We start from the raw sequence: 19,357 nt of genomic DNA, 5'->3' as shown, positions 1-19,357 counted from the left end.
TCAAGGGCTTTCATGAGGCGATCCCGCCACCCCTCTGGCCACCATTTTGAACCCTCAGATGATCGCTGTGCTCCTGGTGTCGCCATTTTGAGCCCTGAGGTGATTTTGGTGCCAGCACATTGAGCCCTGAGGTGATTTTGGTGCCGCCACGTTGAGCCCTGAGGTGATTTTGGTGCCGCCACGTTGAACCCCGAGGTGATTTTGGTGCCGCCACGTTGAGCCCTGAGCGGAGGGGCCCAAACCCGGCCCCTCAGTCCCAGCTCTGCCCTCACCATCGCTCCATTTCAGCCCCTTTTTCCCCCCCCGCTCAGTAGCCCCGGTCACAGAACAAGCGCCTCTGCCCTTTCCCGTCCCCGCGTTGGCGGCCGCTGGTGCGCGGTCAGGTCGGAGGAGAGGTCACGAGGCCGGACTTTCGCCTTTTAGAGAAAAATGGGGGGAAGGCGAAAGTTTATTTTAGCGCAGGAAGCAGCAGACGGTGCCCAGTGGTGCCCGCGGCATCTGCTGCCGATCACGCCACCTCCTCTTCCCCTTTCGCGTCCAGTCACAACGGCCCTGGTGCCATCGCAGCCTGTCCCAGTTTCTCCCAGTTTGGTGCTCAGAGGTCACTGGGATCCGCGTCCTCCCCAGAGCCTCCCTGTGGGTGGAAGGGGAAATACAGGAGAGATCCAGAGAAAAGCGGTTTAAACCCGGGTTTAATGTCAGGTCCTAAACCAACCCCGCTCGCTACCGTCTGGGCGAGGAGCCAAACAGGAGGAACTGGGGGAGCGTGAAGCAAACTGGAAGCCTCTCAAATCCGCTCCAACCTGTCTCAGCTCCTTCCGCTTGCAGCGTTAATCATGCGAGGACAGAGTTTGCATGCGGAAACAGAGCCGAAAAAGCCCCACGCTTGGCTTAAATACATCTGGTTTTGTTAAACCGCCGTTCTTTTGCACAAAGAGGAACGAACCCACGCTGTTGTTGCCGGGTTTCAGAGCAGACCGTGCGAAGAACACACACCAAATACATAAAAGAAGTGAAAACTCAATGCTTTATTTATTTTTCCAACCCTTTTATTGACTTTACCACACAGGAAAAAATAAAACCAAAGTAATATAAACATTCTGATCCTTCAAAGTTCGCATTGCACTGCAGCAGAAAACAATTTGCTGATTCAAACCGGTGAGGCAGCTGGTCTAAAAGTACAGAAGTTTGGCAACAAACCCCGCGCCCCGACGCTGGAACCCGTCCCGCGGCCAAAGGGAAAAGGTTCCGTGCACCCCGGCCCCTTTGGGACGCGTCGCGTGAATCCAAACCCCGCACCAACCAAACAAGGCGGCGTCACCTTGGAGGTTTCACCCAGTTGGGGCAGCTCCAGCGAGCGGCGCCAGGAATGTGCTGCTGGGTAGGAGGAGATTTCGGGGGGGGAAACCCACCCGGTTTGGCTCTTTCTCTCCTCAAAGCACAACCTGAGGATGTCTGAGGCGTGAGGGTCCCTCTCTGCATCTGGAGAACTCGCTCCGGCGCCATCGCAGCCGATTCCCAACGCGCTGGGGGATGATAGAGACCGCGAAGCCTTTGAAAAACATCACGGGATAGAAAAGCGAAATAAAAAAATCTTCACAAATTAGTTTACAATTTAAAAAAATACAGGACAAAGCAGAAAAATGGTGCGTACGCTCTAAAATTCCGGTGCGTGTGGCTCAGAAGCATGTGGTGGAATTTATTTCCCCCCGCACTGGTATTAAGTAAAACCCACCACCCGCGTCCCGTCCGTAAATCAGTGTGGGATTTATCCTGTGGGATCCCCGAACCCGCCGAGTCTCGTTTCCCTTCCACAAGGCACATTTCAGCCCAAGGGTTTTGCTTCCCGACTTGTTTTCCTTTCTCTTCCCCCGCCCCGTTCTCCAAAATAGCTCCCGCGAGTAATTTTAGCATGGGAAATGTTTATCTATGGAAACAGCGAACGCTATTTAAAGGCAGATTTTTTTCTGCTCTTTGTGCCTCAACAGGAAAATGGATTTGTATTTATTTTCCTTCTCTCCTCTTTTGTGGGGAATGAAGTGTTAGGAAAGCGAAAACACAGCTGGAGCTTTGGTGTCTTTGTCCTTGTCAAAGGTTCTTCCTGTTGCAACTCGGTGCCTGTGCCAAGAGCTCTAGAGGCCTCAGAACTTTATTCTGCCCGTATTGGAAAAACAACAACAAAAGCCAGGAGGTGGGTGGTTATTTCAGAACCATCCCGTCTCAAATCAGCTTATTTGGAGTAGAACGACAAAAATCAAAACAATCTCACAGTTGTAACTTGTGAATCGAGGTGTTTTGCGGGTGTAAATACAACAGGAGGGCCCAGCTCTGGTTAAGTGTGACGTTTAACCACAAACTCCCTGAAATCGCAGCGGGGAGCGGAACGAGGTTGTGTCGGTGGTAAAATGAGCCCTTGGTGTTGTCACCTGCTGGGGAGGCACAGAAACGGCCCCGTGGGGACTCGTGGGTGGAAAACACGGCGCCCGTGTCGCCGGCAGTGCCCGCCGGGGCTCGGCCAGCGGTTCCAAACACGATTTTTGAGGAAAGCATTTGAAAAGCGGCAATTTCTGTTCATCCCAAGCGCTTCGGGGCCACCGCACATCCCACACACCCACAAAACGACGTTTCGCCAGGGGCAGGGTGGCGATTTTTCAAGGCTGAATCTGCAATGGTGATTTGAAGCTTATCGAGCCTCCCCTGCCCTTCACAGCATCGGAACCGTCACCTCTAGTGCAAACCTCAGAATTCGGGGAGTTTGGGAGCGAAAAGACACACGCGGAGCAGAAGAGGCGGGTGAGGAAGGTTTAAGCTACAACCCGAAGGCAGCTCCAGCGTGTCCACAGCAAAGGAATCGAGACGTTGAACTCGAGCGTCGTCGCCAGCACAAGGAGAGAGAAAAAGAAACCAAATCAAATTAAATCAGAGGGTCTTCGGTTTTTAAACTAGTGCAATCAGTCGCGCTCTCAACTTTCGCCTCCAAATACAACGGGGGGAAGAGGGAACGTCAAGCGGCTCATTTCGCAGGCGGGTGTTTGGTGTTCCCCCCCGTCAAGAGAAGTCGTCAGTACAGCAGATGGCGAATTCCATTTCATTCGGACACAAAAGCTCCGTTGAGCGCTGGGGATTCATTTTTCCTGGGTCACGGAGGCCCGAGCGGAACATAAAGTTCATCTTCAGCGGGTGGGGAAGGAGAAAAGCGTTTCGAGAAGTGAGAGTTGAACATTATCAAGGTGCGGGTGCGAAACCAAAGTGTCTTCCCCTTTCCCCCTGGTGTCTGAAACCCGAACGCTGGGTGGGCGACCCAGCGCTCCTGCGTCTTCATCGCCAACCACTGGATCCCGCTGGATTTCCAAAGAGGAATCTAGATCTGGAAAGGGGAAAATAAAGGTTTAAATGATTTGAAAGCTCGGCGTTGGTTTTCTACTCACATAAAGCGTCCGGGTTTGAGGGTTTGTGATGAGATTTCAATGGAAAAATGAGGCTTTTCTACCAGTCCGGCTGCTTCGCTGCATCTCAGGGACACGTCAGGGAATTCCCTATGAGGAATAAATTCCCCAAATATCAGTGATTCTTGTATCCTCTTCTGGCAGAAAATAACCCCAGATGCCTCTGACTTCAAGGACAAGGGGTGCAAAAAGTTTCAAGGGGCAGAAGGAAGGGATTTCCCCCCAAATCCCACCCTTAAAATCTTAATTAAAACAAGTCATTTGAGTTGCCGAGAAACTATTCGGAGCTCAAGACTCCAGTTTCAGCCCCATGTTAGTTCTACTGTTGTTTGTCAGCGTTAGCGCTTCCATTTTGGGGGCAAAACCCCTGTTTCTAGACCAAGAGTGAAGAATATCAACCAAGTTGGGGTTTTGTGACCATTCCTAACCTGAAAGGCCAATATATTGTGTTTATAACGCACACGCCATATATTGTGTTTATAACACGCACACCATATATTGTGTTTATAACACACACACCATATATTGTGTTTATAACACGCACACCATATATTGTGTTTATAACATGCACACCATATATTGTGTTTATAACATACACACCATATATTGTGTTTATAACACACACACCATATATTGTGTTTATAACACACACACCATATACTGTGTTTATAATACACACCAGGCCCCATGACGGCCATTTTGGGGCATTTCTTACCTTTTGATCCAGTCTCTGGTAATCGCCAGATTTGGGCCGTCGGCCACTTTTGGACCTTTTCCCTTCCAGCGCAAACGCGATGATCTTGGGAGAGAGAAACAGGGACAAAATGAGGGGACAGCAACCAATAAATCAGCTTTTTCTCACTTTAAACACAGGCGATTTCTAACGAGCAGCCTCACCCCCCTCCTAACGACCCAATTTGATTTAACACTTCAGCAAACCTCATTATTTGCATTTCTTTGTTTCAACACACACAAAACAGTAAGGATTTATTTATTCTCTTTTCCTACCTCAAAAAAGAGCTTTAGAGGAGGCAAAACCAGCAAACGCCGGTTGTCATTTGAGCTGCCTCCCTCCTGCATAAGGCTATTTAAGGACAAATCTGCAACCTGCTACAAAAAACTCCACGTCGGTGCGAAAACATGGGGTAACTTCACATGTATTTTCCTTTTCACCGCTGAAAATAACTCCTAGAGCCGCGGCCACGCGATTCCCACGGAGATTCGACTGCTTTCTAGCTACAATCCCCACCAAAAGTTGTTGGGAAAAGGGCCTGATTAATTTTAACCAAACCAAATTAATTTTAACCCACAGCGAGAGGGAGGTGTTGGGCAACAGGAAAATTCTGAGCGAGGGGAAGACCCTTCTGCCCAGCGAGTCCCGGTTCGCGCGGTGACCAGGGGGATGTCATGATCACGGCCGCTCACCTTGCGCTTGTTGTGATAGGCGACGTAGAGGGCGGCGATGACGATGGCCGTGGTCACCAGGTAGGCGAAGAAGTGGCTGCTCTCGGCCGGGGCCCTGGGGACGGAGGGGACACTCTTCTCCCGCTCCCCGGTAAAGGAGGCGTCGTCACCGCCATCGCCACCATCCTCAGCCGCATCCTCTTCCTCTTTGGAGCCTCCGGTGTTGTCTGGATAGCCGTTGCCATCAGCAGTGGAGGAACCTGATTGTGGTGACGTGTCTTTATTTCCCTCCGAGTCCGCTTGATTCCCCTGGTTGTCCTGGTTCTCGGTGTCACTGCCCTGGTTACTGGCGTTACCATCCTGGTTATCGGTGTGACTGTCCTGCGCCTCCTCCTGGTTACTGTTGTCACCATCCTGGTTCTTGTCCTCGTTATCGCCAGCAGTGCCTCCATTCTCGTCCTTGTTATTGCTGTTACCACCCTGGTTCTTGTCCTCGTTATCGCTGGTAGCACCTCCATTCTTGTTCTCGGTATTGTCCTTACCGCCCTGGTTCTTGTCCTGTTCCTCGGTGTTACTGCCCTTGTTCTCATCCTGTTTATCGTCGGTAGTGCCCTCATTCGTGGTCTGGCTATCGCCGTTACCATTCTCGCTCTGGTTATTGCCATTACTGCCTTCCTTCTCCTTCTGGTTCGTGGTGCTGCTGCCCTGGTTGTTGGTGTCACTGCCCTGGTTTGTGCCGCTGCTGCCTTGGCCGTTGCCCTGGCTGGCGCCATTCTGGTTCTTGTCTTTGTCATTTTCATCGCTGCTCTGACTGGTGCCCGTGTTCTGCTTGTCACCCGTGTTCTGCCCGGTGTCCAAGCTCTGGCCGTTGCCTGGGCTGTGGTTGTCACCCTGCCCACTGGGGCTGCTGCCCCCGCCACCAGCGCCACCACTCTGCCCATTACCCTGGCTACCGGCGGGACCACCACCTCCATTCGTGGTTTGGGAGCTGGTGCCGGTGCTGTTGCCCTGGTCAGGGTTACTCTGGCTGCTTTGCTGCGTCTCACTGCCACCAGACACACTTGTGCTGTTCTGGTCCGTATTTGTCACCCCTGTGTTACTCGTGTCTGCTTCGGGGCTTTCCCCATTCTGTTGATCCACCCCCGAGTGCGTCTCTCCATTTGTTCCGGACTCATTCGGCTGCTTCTGCGCAGAGGATTCCGGCCCGGTACTCACTGCGCTCTGCGCAGCTTCCCCAGCACCTCTGGTGTTTGGTGTCTGTGCAGCTGTCGGTGAACAAAGAGTCACTCAGGGCTGTCCCCGCTCAGCTGGTGAAGCCCCAAGGGGAAGGAAACCGCGAGACGGGGAACCGAGAGGAGACACAGGCAGGGGACATGGGCTGGTGACAAACAGGGGCACCCTGGCACCTCCCGCCCCACACAGGAGCGGCACAAGAGCCCCCACAAACCCCCAGGAACAACCCCAGGTTCCAGTATAGTTTGGGGAATGACCTTTTGGAAAGCAGTGTAGGGGAAAGGGACCTGGGGGTCCTGGGGACAGCAGGGTGACCATGAGCCAGCACTGGGCCCTTGTGGCCAGGAAGGCCAATGGTACCTGGGGTGGGTTAGAAGGGGGTGGTCAGTAGGTCAGAGAGGTTCTCCTGCCCCTCTGCTCTGCCCTGGGGAGACCACACCTGGAATATTGTGTCCAGTTGTGGCCCCTCAGCTCCAGAAGGACAGGGAACTGCTGCAGAGAGTCCAGCGCAGCCACCAAGATGCTGAAGGGAGTGGAGCATCTCCCATGTGAGGAAAGGCTGAGGGAGCTGGGGCTCTGGAGCTGGAGGAGAGGAGACTGAGGGGTGATCTTATTAATGGGGATCAATATGGAGAGGGTGAGTGTCAGGAGGATGGAGCCAGGCTCTTCTCGGTGACAACCAGTGACAGGACAAGGGGCAATGGGTTCAAACTGGAACACAGGAGGTTCCACTTAAATTTGAGAAGAAACTTGTTTGGGGTGAGGGTGTCAGAGCCTGGCCCAGGCTGCCCAGGGAGGCTGTGGAGTCTCCTTCTCTGCAGACATTCAAACCCGCCTGGACACCTTCCTGTGGAACCTCAGCTGGGTGTTCCTGCTCCATGGGGGATTGCACTGGATGAGCTTTCCAGGGCCCTTCAACCCCTCACATTCTGGGATCCTTTGAACCCACGTCAGACCCACCCCGGCCCGAGGGCTCAGCGCAACCGGCCCCTCAGTGACCCCATCCCGGTATTCCCGGCCGCGACCCCCCCAACCCCGTCCCTCCAGCCCATACCAGCCCAGCCGCCCCGTCCCGTCCCGGCCTCTCACCCTGGGCGCGATGGGCGGCGCAGAGCGCGAAGAGCAGCAGGAGCAGCCGCGGTGACATGGCGACCGCAGAGCAACGATCGCACCGGCCCGCCCGCCTCCGCTTCCGCACGGCGGCTGCACTTCCGGGAGGAGATCTCGCGAGAGCGGGGAGGCGGCGGGAACGGCTGCGGGGGGGGCGAGGCGAGGGAGGGGGCGGGGCTGAGGGGAATGGGGCGGGGCTTCGAGCGAGCAGGGGGCGGGGTTGCTCGGAATGTGGGCGGGGCTTGCTGAGAATCGGGGCGGGGGCTGTGGGGGAGTGGCTTGTGGAGAATCGGGGCGGGGCTTGGTGAGGGCGGGCTTTGCTCTGCTAATTGGGCGGTGCTTATGCAAATTAAAGGCTGTGTTTATGCAAATGAAGGGCGGGGCTTACCAGTCTGTCGTGTGCGCCAGACCTGACGGCGGCCTCAGCAAAAACTGCCCCATCTTTGGGGTTAAAGCAGCATTTTGATGCAAAAACCTCCCGGTTTGGGGTCTGTTTCACCCACAGCTCTTCCCACCGGCAGCACAACATCAGCTTTTGGCTCCCCAGGGGCACCGAGGACCATTGACCCCTTTCCTCCGGGGATGTTTTACCTACCAAAAACTGTTCTGTTTCCCCCCTTTGGCCAAACAAGAAGCTCCAGATGTTCCTCCTGGGCACTCCAGGGGTTCATTACTGCCGCCCAGTGACCTTGCACGGCTCTGTCCCGCCACGTTAGGGACATCATCCTGCCACAAAGTTTGATCTCCAGCTTTTCCCCTGCTTGTCCTTCCCAAACCTTTGATATCGGTTTTCCAGGCGCAGGGATTATGCCATCAAGTCTCTGTAATTCGCTTTATTAGCAACAATCCCAACCTCCCCTCGCTGTCATCTCGCTAATTCCCTTTTACATGAATGGATTTGTCAAGAACGGCCTCACCTCCACCCAGGAGGATCTTATTGGTGCTGAGCCGCTCCGGACCGTGGTTTGGCGTCACCAGAGCCGTCCCGTCCATGCCGTGTCACCCGCTGAGCGCCGAACGAACCGCGACAACCTCACCGCTTCGTTCCCTCCTCCAGCCTGCCCGTTTAACGCTAAAACACAGAGGAACAGCAGAACACCATCTGACACGCAAACCGAACGAGTCCCGCGCAGCGACAACACTTCGGGGAGCAATCCCCACGTGGCCGCGGAGCGCGATGGCTTCTGCGGTTGAGTTTTCCCATCCTCTATTCAATTCAATACACCCCGACGATCTCGGCGGCTCGGCTCTGCCTTCCTGAGGAGACAGAAGATTTAAACCAGACGAACCAGGCTGTTTCTCATGCCCGGCCAGCCCCGCTTCCACTCGCGCTCCTGGAAGCTGAACGGCGGCCAAGTTGCTCTGGATTTACAACAATGCATCTGGGAACAGGATTCTGCCCAAAATACCGAGGACGAGGCCGACACTGACGCAGCGCTCGGTGTTTCGCACCAGGCTGGTTTTCCTTCAATAGTTTTTTTTTGGCTAAAATGTGATAAATAGGCCCAGCGACCTCGTCTGACCCCCATGGATCGGGACGACGGGGACGCCGCTTTGGCTTCGGCGCAATCGCACGGACACAGACCGGTAGGAGGAAGAGGATTGAGGATTTTTATCTCTGTCCACCGGGAAGCAGAAGGAGGAAATTCTCATTCAGTCCCTTCCCGAAGTGGCCGCAGCCGCTCGTCCCGCGTCACGTGAAATAAAACCTCATTTACACCCAAATTTCAGCGAGGTTTTGGGCGGAGATGTGACTTCCTCTGAGAATGCCCCAAAACCAAGCTGGACGCACAAATCTGGCTTTTAATTTAGCGTTTTAACTGGAGGTTTTAGCGCGACGTCCTGAGGTCTGGTGACAACGCTACGCTCGGAGATATTAATCAAGATGATAATAAAGTCCTCACCTTGTCAGAAGTGTCCGCACCCCCATCCCATCCCCCCTCCAAGGGCTAATCTGGGCAGGATAAAGGATCAAAAGGAGAAAACAATTAGCAAATGGAAGAATTTAATGATGCTAATTAAAATGTATTAAGTGTAGCCGCTGCCTCTGCAGCAGCTGCTTGGGCAGGAGCCGGGAGCCTCACCCCGAAACGGGACATCTGGTGCGTCCCCCCCGGCCCCGCGCAAAAAAACGCCTTCAAAATACCCTTAATTTCGTTTGAGTCCGCGGCGGGGCCCTTAATTAGCTCCATCTCTGCAGGAGACCCCGGGGACCTCATTAGGCGTTTCAATTAGCGGCTCGCAGCGCCCAGGGAGGGGGCGGCGTTTGGTGGACATGGCGGCAATTAAAGCGGTGGAGGTGACAGGAGCGACCCCGCTTCCAAAAACAGGGAAAGCATCAAGCTGGCTCCCAGATGCCGTCCCACAAGTTTGCTCTTAACGAGACGTTCACTCCTAACGAGGCGTTCGCTCTTAACGAGGCGCTCGCCAGCTCCCGGCAATAAAACCCTCAAGTTTCAGGCTGGGCTCGTCACACAAATGTCGCCCTTTAAGGAAGGGTTTGGATCTTTTTCTTTTACGGTTTCTGGAGCAGGAGGGACTGGCAGGCACACCGTGTCCCTGTGAAGTTCCCGGTGTCACCCGTCTGCGGTGACATTGCCCAGCAATGAAGCTCATGTCACTGCAGGAACGGCTGGCAATGATGAACGTGCATTTCCCAAGGGTACGGCCGCCTGTTCCCAAACCCAGCTTCGACACGGTGTGGCCAGCAGGCCCAGGGCAGCGACCGAACCTGTGCTGGGAGCTGGGGAGGAAAAACCTCGAATCCTGGGGGCAGTTCTGGGCCCCTCAGCTCAGGGCTCAAAATGGCGGCACCAAAATCACCTCAGGGCTCAAAATGGCGGCACCAAAATCACCTCAGCACACAAAATGGCGGCCCCAGGGGTGGCGGGATCACCTCATGAAAGCCCTTGAGGTGCTGGAGCGAGTGGAGAGAAGGGAACGGAGCTGGAGAGGGGCTGGAGCACAAGTGTGATGGGAGCGGCTGAGGGAGCTGGGGGTTCAGCTGGAGAACAGGAGCTGAGGGGAGACCTTCTGATCTCTGAACTGCCTGAAAGGAGCTTGGAGCCAGGGGGGTCGGGCTCTGCTCCCCAGGAACAAGCGCCAGGAGCAGAGGAAACGGCCTCAAGTTGCGCCAGGGGAGGTTGAGGTTGGATTTGTGAACAATTTCTCCCCCAAAGGGCTGTGGGGCATTGGAACAGGCTGCCCAGGGCAGTGCTGGAGTCACCATCCCTGGAGGGCTGGACAGACGGACAGGAGGTTCTCAGGACATGGGGCAGTGCCGGGGTGGGTTATGGGTGGACTCAATGAGCTCGAGGGGCTTTTCCAGCCAAACTGATTCCACGATTCTATGAACATACAACCGTCCATTCCCAGTTCCAGTGTCACATCCATGCAGCAGCCCCTGGGTTTCCCACCCGGCCACATCTCCACTTCTCGACGTGGATTTCCAGTGCTGGAGGCACCGTAAACTCCCAAGGAGCGGGTCCAGCACTTCATCCCCTCCCTGTGGCCGGATGTGGTGGGGATGCACCCTATGAAGGAACCCAACGGATCCACGGAGCAGGAGCAGGGCCCAGCCGCAGACGCTTCGATTTCTCAGGACAGCCAGAGGAAAAATCAGGAATCTTTAGCCACAACATTTGCTGTTACAAGTCTGTAGAAGTGAATTATTGTGACGGGGCAATACTGCCGAGAGCTCCCCGGGACCTTGATGGAAGTAGCTCCCAGTGCACAAAAAGTGCTGCAAAGGGATTAATTCTCAATTAACCGGTCTGAACGCAACATTCTCCTCTCGCCTTATCCCTGCAAGCATGAAGGACGTATAGATACCATAGATACCACGATCAACCCGGTTCAACCAAGCTTCATTGTCACAGAATCCCGGAATGTGAGGGGTTGAAGGACCCTGGAAAGCTCATCCAGTGCAATCCCCCATGGAGCAGGAACACCCAGCTGAGGTTCCACAGGAAGGGGTCCAGGCGGGTTTGAATGTCTGCAGAGAAGGAGACTCCACAACCTCCCTGGGCAGCCTGGGCCAGGCTCTGACACCCTCCTCCTTCAGATTGTGGCCGTTGGAGACCGGAGTCACACGTCCAAGCCACACAGCCTTTGGTGGCCAGTTGCTCCTCTTCTGGCAGCGGATCATCCAAGCTGAGCAGCACCGCGAAAGCACCCGACAGATGTTCCCTTTCGGTATGGGAAAACGCCGAGGAAAACAAAAGAAATATTCTCCTGCTGAAGCCCAACATCTGTTTGAAGCTGTCTGGCTCCGGTTCAGACTTTAATTCTTGTGACAGGTCTCTTCATGCCTTTAATTTCCCATGAAATCTAATTCAGGGAGTCGGTTTGTCCGCAGCCCGGTGTCGGGGAGGCCGGCTGCGTGCAATCCAGACGTTCCCCGCAGAATAAACAGTTTCTTGGAACGGCCTTTCTGAAAAATGTAATAAAAAAGCAGCGTTTTGCCTCTTTTGGAACGACGGCCACGCGCGTTTGTGGCCACACGTTAATCCTCTCGGGCCTCGCACGACCGCGTGTACAAATTCGTCCTTTGAAAGGACTTGAAGCGGTTTTGTGCGTGGAATGGAAGCGCTCGCCGAGTTGGGGCTGTCGTGGGTGCGATGGTGAATGAAGATGCCCCGGGCACCTTCTCGCGCTTGGAGGTTTTGGTGGCGGCCACCGAGAACCCTGTGGGAACCCTGTGGGAACCCTGTGGGAACCGGGACCCCTTTGAGCGGTGATTTCGGGAGCGACCAGGCCGTGGATTTAAGCCGGGAGGATGATCCTCAGCTGGATGGGAGAAGCTCCTGCTGGCGTCGCCATTTCCAGGGTCCACCTGGAGCTTTCACATGGTGACGGGAACCGGCGTTTGCCCCAACGTGTCCCTGGTGCTCACGCGAGGGCTCAAGGCACCGCTTGGCTGTGGTTTTAATTTGGGTGTTTCTGCCCAGCTGCAATACGGACATAGGAATCCTCAGATGCACGTTGTCCCCCGCCAGGATCTACGGACGCTGTGGCCGCGCCGCACGCTCGTCTTGCACATCTGGTCAACGCCGATGCCGCCGTCCTTAAGGACAAGACACTGAGATGGTCCCTTGTCCCCTCTCCCTGCAGATGCATCCTCGGTGGCTTCTCACACCAGCTCGGTGCTGGAAAGCAAAAGCAAATTGTCACCGCAGGAAGCAAAGGTGTCATTTGTCCCCCAAACGAGCGAAAGCCTGGGGACACCGTTGTCCCTGGTGCGGTGGAGATGGGGTTCTGGGCTATCAAAACAGGCTGAGAAATTCAGGAAGGGGAATGAAACAGGGCTATGAACACCCCAAATCACCTTTGGGCAGGTGCATCTCGGAACTAGATCTGCAACGGAAAACAAAACGGTGACTTTGAATGGGAAGCGAGATGGAAGAGTCTCCATGAGCTCAAGCGTTGAACCAACTGAGAGCTTCACATTGGTTGAAAATCCGCTGGGTGGCTTTTGTGCAGCTCCATTTTCACCCCATTCCGTCCTTCCGTCCTCGCTTTGGAAGACGTGGGCACCACGCAGCCACACACCAGTAACTCCCAGTCCTCGGGCACCCCTGCACTGGTTTTACCTCACCCCTGTATCCCTCCGGCAAACCGCACGCTGCCTGTTTTGTGACGGACGCCCCAAATGCGCCCACGCTGGGGGTGTCCGGGCGCTGCTCTGGGTGGGACCCCATCCCCAGGGGACACGGTGACGCTCGAGCGCTGGCGACAGGCGGGAGCGACGCTCCCCACGGACCACGCTCACGCGGCGAGTTGCAGCTGTAGTTTTATTCCTTTTTTTTTTCCTTTTTTTTTTTCTTTTTTGTGAAAAATAACAGGGATTCAAGGAGAAAAATAACAAGCCCACCCCACCCGGGGCTCAGCCCCGGACCCTGCCCACCCCGGCACGGCACAGCGTCCGCGGGCAGGACCCGGCTCCTCGGAGCGCCCGGGGGGTCCGGTCGGTACCGACGCTGCTGCTGCCGCCCCGGGACGCGGCGCTGGCCCCGGTGCGTCCCCACGCGGGAGCCCTGGGCCGGCGGCGGCGCCGGGCGCTCGGCTCCTCCTGCCCACGGAGATTTCCATCAAGGGTTTATTTTTTTTTAATTATTTTTCCTTTTTTTTTTAATAAAAACGGTCTTTAGGTCGCCTGCTGGCAGCAGCTCCGAGCAGAAAGCCCCTTCCCTCCAGAGTCTGCTTACAGAAAAAGAAAGAGTTCAGCAAGGGTCAAATATTGACCAATAATGGTTTTGGCTGCATTCGAATCTTGATTGTGGCTTCTGCAACGTACAGCAGGGAGGGGATATAGGGGACAAGGACAAGGGGGGACAAATTTTCCCTTAGTCAGCGGGTTTGGTGACCAGGGACAGCGGCTGCGTCTGCAGCACGGGCATGGCCGGAGGAGGTGAGGACAGCAGAGCCGTGGAGGAGAAGGGGACGGGTCTGGCGAGGCCGGAGGAGGAAGAAGAGGCGGCTTTGCCCGCGAGGAAGGCGGCGGAGCCCAGCGGAGCCCTCGCCTCCGCCTTGGTGGTGAGCGACAGCGGCTGCGCCTGTTCCGAGTGGGTGGCAGCCGGCGCGGCCGGGGACGCCAGGGCAGCCGAGGGGGTGGCGGGCGAATCCAGCATGCTGCCGTGCGACGACGCGGGGCTGGCGCACGGCTTCTCGGCCGGCAGGTACGGCACGCACGGCTTCTTGCTCTTGGAAGAGCCTGCGGAGGACGGGGACGCCGTGAGCGGCTGAGGTCGGGGGGACGGAGGAGAATGGAGGGGGGATACTGATACTCACTCTCGGCGTCGTGGCTTTGCTGCTGCGCCAGCTTCTCGCGCTTTCTCTTCTTTTTCTTGCCCTGGGAACATGACATCTGGTCCTTTAGGTGTTTTCTCTCCCCATTGGCGGAGGAGAAATGGGGCAGAGGGTGCCCTGGAGCAGCTCGGGGGGATGTGGGAGCTGCTGGTGGCAGTGGAGCAGCCCCAAAAACCGAGCTCAGAGCAAACTCCCCCCCGCCAATCGGGAGGAGGAACCATCAAGGGGACAGGAGGGGACAGGAAGGGACTGGAGGGGACAGAAAGGGACAGTGGATGACAGAAAGGGACAGGGGGGGCAGGGGGGAAGGAAAGGGACAGAAAGGGACAGGAGGGGACAGAAAGGGACAGAAAGGGACAGGAGGGGACAGGTAGGGACAGGAGGGACAGAACGGGATAGGAGGGAACAGAAGGGATGGGAGGAACAGGTGGGGACAGGAGGGACAGGAAGGGACAGGTAGGGACAGGTAGGGACGGGAAGGGATGGGCGGGGACAGGAGGGGACGGGAGGGGACGGGTGGGGACGGGAAGGGATGAGAAGGGACGGGAAGGGACAGGTGGGGATGGGGAGGGGACAGGGAGGGACGGGAAGGGACGGGTGGGGATGGGGAGGGGACGGGGAGGGGACGGGGAGGGGCGGGGAGGGACGGGTGGGGATGGGGAGGGGACAGAGAGGGGACGGAGAGGGGACAGGATGGGAAGGGATGGGAAGGGATGGGAAGGGACGGGAAGGGACGGGAAGGGAGAAGAAGGGACAGGTGGGGATGGGGAGGGGACGGAACGGGACGGGATGGGACGGGAGGGAACAGAAAGGGACAGCTGGTCCTGGCCGGTCCCACGGTCCCACTCACGTAGTTGTCCCGCGCAGACCAGGTCGGGTAGAGCTGCGAGTGCAGCTGCCGCTCCTTGCGCGCCAGCTCGTAGTACTTGGCCTGTTCCTCCCGCGAGAGCGAGTGCCACTGCGGGACAGACACGCTGAGACCCCGAAACGCGCTGCGAGCCCTAAAATCACACTGCGAACCCCAAAACCTCCCTGTGAACCCCAAAACCTTGCTGCAAACCCCAGAACCTCCCTGCAAACCCTAAAATCACACTGCGAACCCCAAAACCTCCCTGTGAACGCTGAAACTTCACTGCAAACCCCAGAACCTCCCTGCAAACCCTAAAATCACACTGCAACCCCCAAATCTCCCTGTGAACCCCAAAACCTCACTGTGAACCTCAAAACCTCACTGCAAACACCAAAACCTCATTGAGAACCCCAAAACCACGCTGTGAACCCCGAAGTCGTTCTGCAAACCCCAAAACCTCGCTGCAAATCCCGAAGTCGTTCTACAAACCCCCAAAATCACACTGCAAAGCCCAAAGCCTCACTGCAAAACCAAAATTTGCACTGCAAACCCCAAAGTCACATTGTAAACCCCAAAACCTCACTGCAAACCCCGAAGCCCCACTGCAAACCCCAAAATCACTCTGCAAAGCCCAAAGCCTCACTGCAAACCCCAAAGCCCCACTGCAAACCCCAAAATCACGCTGCAAACCTTAAAGTCACAGTGCAAACCTCAAAGTTTCGCTGCAAACCCCAAAGCCATTCCGAAATCCCCAAAACCTTGCTGCAAACCCCAAATCCACACCGCAAACTCCAAAGCCATTCTGCAAACCCCAAGGACATGCTGCAAACCCCAAAGTCACACCACAAGCCCCAAGAACAGGATGCTGACCCCAGTGACCACCCAGCCCAACCCATCCCATCGCTCTCAGGTGCCCCCAGTGCCCTCATCCCCCGGGCTGGTGCTGAGGGGTTGAGCCCAGGGTGATGGGGCCGAACGTCACTTCTGGGTGACAAGGTGGTGGCCGTACCCGCCGGCCCAGGATCTGGTTGATGGCGGCGCTCTCCTTCAGCGTGCACTCGGCCACCACCTTGGCCCTCATCTCCTTCATGTACAGCATGAAGGCGTTGAGCGGCTTCTTGATGTGCGGCTTCTTCTCCTCCTCCTTCTTCACGCCGACGGGTGATTTCCTACAAGGACGGGGTCGGTGGGTCAGGAGCCCTGGGGACACGCTCCCCGTCCCCAGGGGTCCCGTCCCCCCACTCACGAGGTGGCCGCGGGGCTGGCGCTGGGCTGGGCGGGTTCCTGCTTGACGATGGGCGAGACGATGGTGGGGTGCGGGATGCCCGAGGGGTGCAGCCCGTGCGCGGGCGGCGGGACCATGTGTGGGGAGAAGCGGCTGGACATCAAACTGCAGCGGGACGAGAGGGACGGGGGTTGTCAGCAACCCAGGGTCACACACAGAATCAAAGTGTCAGGGGTTGAAGGGCCCTGGAAAGCTCATCCAGTGCAATCCCCCATGGAGCAGGAACACCCAGCTGAGGTTCCACAGGAAGGGGTCCAGGCGGGTTTGAATGTCTGCAGAGAAGGAGACTCCACAACCTCCCTGGGCAGCCTGGGCCAGGCTCTGACACCCTCACCAGGAACAAGTTTCTTCTCAAATTTAAGTGGAACCTCCTGTGTTCCAGTTTGCACCCATTGCCCCTTGTCCTGTCACTGGTTGTCACCCAGAAGAGCCTGGCTCCATCCTCCTGACACTGCCCCTTTAGATCTCCGTGAACATGAATGAGGTCCCCCCTCAGTCTCCTCTTCTCCAGCTCCAGAGCCCCAGCTCCCTCAGCCTTTCCTCACACGGGAGATGCTCCACTCCCTTCAGCATCTTGGTGGCTGCGCTGGACTCTCTGCAGCAGTTCCCTGTCCTTCTGGAGCTGAGGGGCCACAACTGGACACAATATTCCAGGTGTGGTCTCCCCAGGGCAGAGCAGAGGGGCAGGAGAACCTCTCTGACCTACTGACCACCCCCTTCTAACCCACCCCAGGTACCATTGGCTTCCTGGCCACAAGGGCCCAGTGCTGGCTCATGGTCACCCTGCTGTCCCCAGGACCCCCAGGTCCCTTTCCCCTACACTGCTCTCTAATAGCTCATTCCCCAACTTACACTGGAACCTGGGGTTGTTCCTGCCCACATTCAAGACTCTACTCTTGCCCTTGTTCTGTTTCATTCAGTTTTTCCCTGCCCAACTCTCCAGCCTGTCCAGGTCTCTGGATGGCAGCACAGCTTCCAGTGTCACCACTCCTCCCAGCTTGGTGTCACCAGCAAACTTGCTGACAGTCACTCTATTCCCTCATCCAAATCATTGATGAATATATTGAATAATACCGGCCCCAGTACTGACCCCTGAGGCGCTGCACTGGACACAGGCCTCAACTGGAACCTTATTCTAATTAACCTAGTAAATGCCTAAAATCTATGACCCTCATTTGCATCGACTTATTTTATCACTAATTGCTGATTTTCTGTAACATTATGGTCACACAGACCCAACCCAAGTGCTGCCCTGAGTCCCCATGGGACACCCTTGGTTTTCCAGGCCACCAAAATACGGAACAAGAACTTTAGGGAAGCGTTTCCCAACCTGTGCCCAAAGCCGTTACCCTGTTTCCCCCAAAATAAGACCTACCCCAAAAATAAGCCCTAGCGTCATTTCTCAGGATTTTTGAGGATGCTCAAAATATAAGCCCTACTCCAAAAATAAGCCCTAGTTACAATTCATTGAAAAGTCAATTTAAATAGACCTAATAAAGTACAATGAATTGGCACTAGAATGGACAGACAGGGTTTGCAGAGTTGTGGTGATGTTCCAGAATGTGATGGCGTGACTATATTTGAATAAACGTTGATTTTTTTGTTCAAGAATAAATGGAAAAATAAGACATGCCCTGAAAATAAGTCCTAATGCATCTTTTGGAGCAGAAACTAATATAAGCCCCTGTCTTATTTTTGGGGAAACAGGGTAGTTTAGCAGGAATAACGGTGGCAAAAGTTTTGCTGAGCACAATGGCACCATTAGCTTGTCTTGCTTTTCTTTTAATTGGAAAAATCAAATTAATATCAACTTCGTGATCAAAATGGGAGAGAGACCAACTCTAAACACAACTGTAATAAAAATAATTGGACCTAATCACCCTCGGGCACCATCTCCACCCCCGAGGGTATTTTTGGCTGACAAGGCCACCACGACCGCCTGGAGCCACTGGGGTGTCCCTGGGAGCCCCTCACCCACCCCAGGGCAGTGCCCAAAGCACCAGGACCCCCAGGAGGGTCCCCCGTGCCCCCAAGACCCACCTGGACATGGAGGCGTTCATGGCGAGCGCGGGGTACGGGTGCCGAAAGCCGCCGGGGGGGATGGAGTAGACGGGCTGGCCCTGCCTGTGGAAACAGCACCAACGTCCTCCTCGGTTCGCAGGGACGCTCCCGGCCAACCCCCGTCCCCCCATCCCCCAAATTTACAGCGTCCCCCCATCCCGGCCCCCACCAGAGCCCTCAGCATCGCGCCGAGCTCGTGGGGGGAGACACGGATAAAGGGGGAGGGTGAGGAGGGGGTGGCATGGGGGGGACACGGAGCCCCCGGCCCATCCTTACTGCGGCACGAGCCAGCCCAGCGGGTGCGGGAGCTGCCCCACGGCGCCGGGGGACAGCGGGTAGTACGGGGGCAGCTCGGGCGGGTGCGGCGGGCGCGGGATTCCTGTGCGGGGACGGACGCGGGGTTGGAAACAGACATGGCGGTGACCGAGCGCCCTCTGACCGCTCCATCTTCCCCTAAGCACCCACCCTCCCAGCACCACATCCTCCTCCCAGCACCCCATCTCCCTCCAAGCACCCTCCTTCTGAGCACCCCATCCTCCTCCCAGCACCCCATCCTCCTCCCAGCACCCTCCTTTCAAGCACCCCATCCTCTGAGCACCCTACCTGCCCCCAACACCTTCCTCCCAGCACCCATCTGCCGCTGAGCACCCTTGCTTCGACCGCTCCATCTTCTCTAAGCACCCACCCTCCCAGCACCCCATCTCCCTCCCAGCACCCTCCTTCTGAGCACCCTGCCTGCCTCCAACACCTTCCTCCCAGCACCCATCTGGGACTGAGCACCCTTGCTTTGACCACTCCATCATCTCTAAGCACCCACCTCCCAAGCACCCCATCTTTCTCCCAGCACCCCATCTCCACGCACCCTCACTTCAAGCACCCCGTCTGCTTCCCAGCACCCTGTCTTTCCCTGAGCACCCTGTCTCTGAGCACCCCATCTTCCTACGATCACCCTCCCTTCAAGCACCCCGTCTTCCTCCCAGCACCCTGTCTATTTCCCAGCACCCCATTTTCCACTGACACCCCATCTTCCTCCCAGCACCCCATCTCTCTCTCTGAGCATCCTCCCTTTGAACACCCTGTTTCCCAGCACTCCATCTTCCTCCAAGCACCCCAACTTCCTCCGAGCACCCCAACTTCCTCCGAGCACCATCTGCCTCCCAG

The 19,357-nt window shown here is 56.2% G+C and overlaps 2 protein-coding genes across 4 annotated transcripts in view; both read right to left on the bottom strand.

Moving 5' to 3' along the window:
- Positions 1-1,009: 1,009 nt before the first annotated feature.
- TGOLN2 (trans-golgi network protein 2) lies at positions 1,010-7,634 on the bottom strand. Its single transcript, XM_071799282.1, has 5 exons — positions 7,582-7,634; positions 7,256-7,457; positions 4,872-6,035; positions 4,162-4,245; positions 1,010-3,367 (listed from the first exon to the last, which is right to left on the bottom strand). Exons 1-5 carry the CDS (start codon positions 7,632-7,634, stop codon positions 3,362-3,364), a joined length of 1,509 nt encoding a protein of 502 aa, XP_071655383.1. The 3' UTR covers positions 1,010-3,361.
- A 5,337-nt stretch (positions 7,635-12,971) lies between these two features.
- TCF7L1 (transcription factor 7 like 1) overlaps positions 12,972-19,357 on the bottom strand; it is a 28,641-nt gene continuing 22,255 nt past the window's right edge. For all 3 annotated transcript variants that reach the window (XM_071799341.1, XM_065856617.2, XM_071799342.1), the window contains 7 exons: positions 18,473-18,575; positions 18,176-18,259; positions 16,097-16,240; positions 15,860-16,019; positions 14,851-14,958; positions 13,983-14,043; positions 12,972-13,905 (listed from right to left, as the gene is read on the bottom strand). In XM_071799341.1, the coding sequence (XP_071655442.1) occupies positions 13,538-13,905; positions 13,983-14,043; positions 14,851-14,958; positions 15,860-16,019; positions 16,097-16,240; positions 18,176-18,259; positions 18,473-18,575 (1,028 nt within the window). In that variant the 3' untranslated portion in view covers positions 12,972-13,537. The remainder of the gene's footprint in view (positions 13,906-13,982; positions 14,044-14,850; positions 14,959-15,859; positions 16,020-16,096; positions 16,241-18,175; positions 18,260-18,472; positions 18,576-19,357) is intronic.

The sequence above is a fragment of the Patagioenas fasciata genome, chromosome 26 (genome assembly GCF_037038585.1).
Source record: "Patagioenas fasciata isolate bPatFas1 chromosome 26, bPatFas1.hap1, whole genome shotgun sequence".
Taxonomy (NCBI): Eukaryota; Metazoa; Chordata; class Aves; order Columbiformes; family Columbidae; genus Patagioenas; species Patagioenas fasciata.
The sequence above is the reverse complement of the archived record's forward strand: the minus strand, read 5'-3'. Positions and strand labels throughout refer to the sequence as shown.

What these genes read in the sequence shown, in the direction of transcription:
- TGOLN2 (XM_071799282.1), bottom strand. Translation starts at nt 7,634, where the DNA reads ATGGGGCAGTTTTTGCTGAGGCCGCCGTCAGGTCTGGCGCACACGACA. An exon ending in AAGCGGAGGCGGGCGGGCCG is followed by an intron (nt 6,036 to 7,255) that starts GTGCGATCGTTG and finishes TCCTCTGCGCAG; the next exon opens with AAGCAGCCGAATGAGTCCGG. An exon ending in CCTATCACAACAAGCGCAAG is followed by an intron (nt 4,246 to 4,871) that starts GTGAGCGGCCGT and finishes CTCTCTCCCAAG; the next exon opens with ATCATCGCGTTTGCGCTGGA.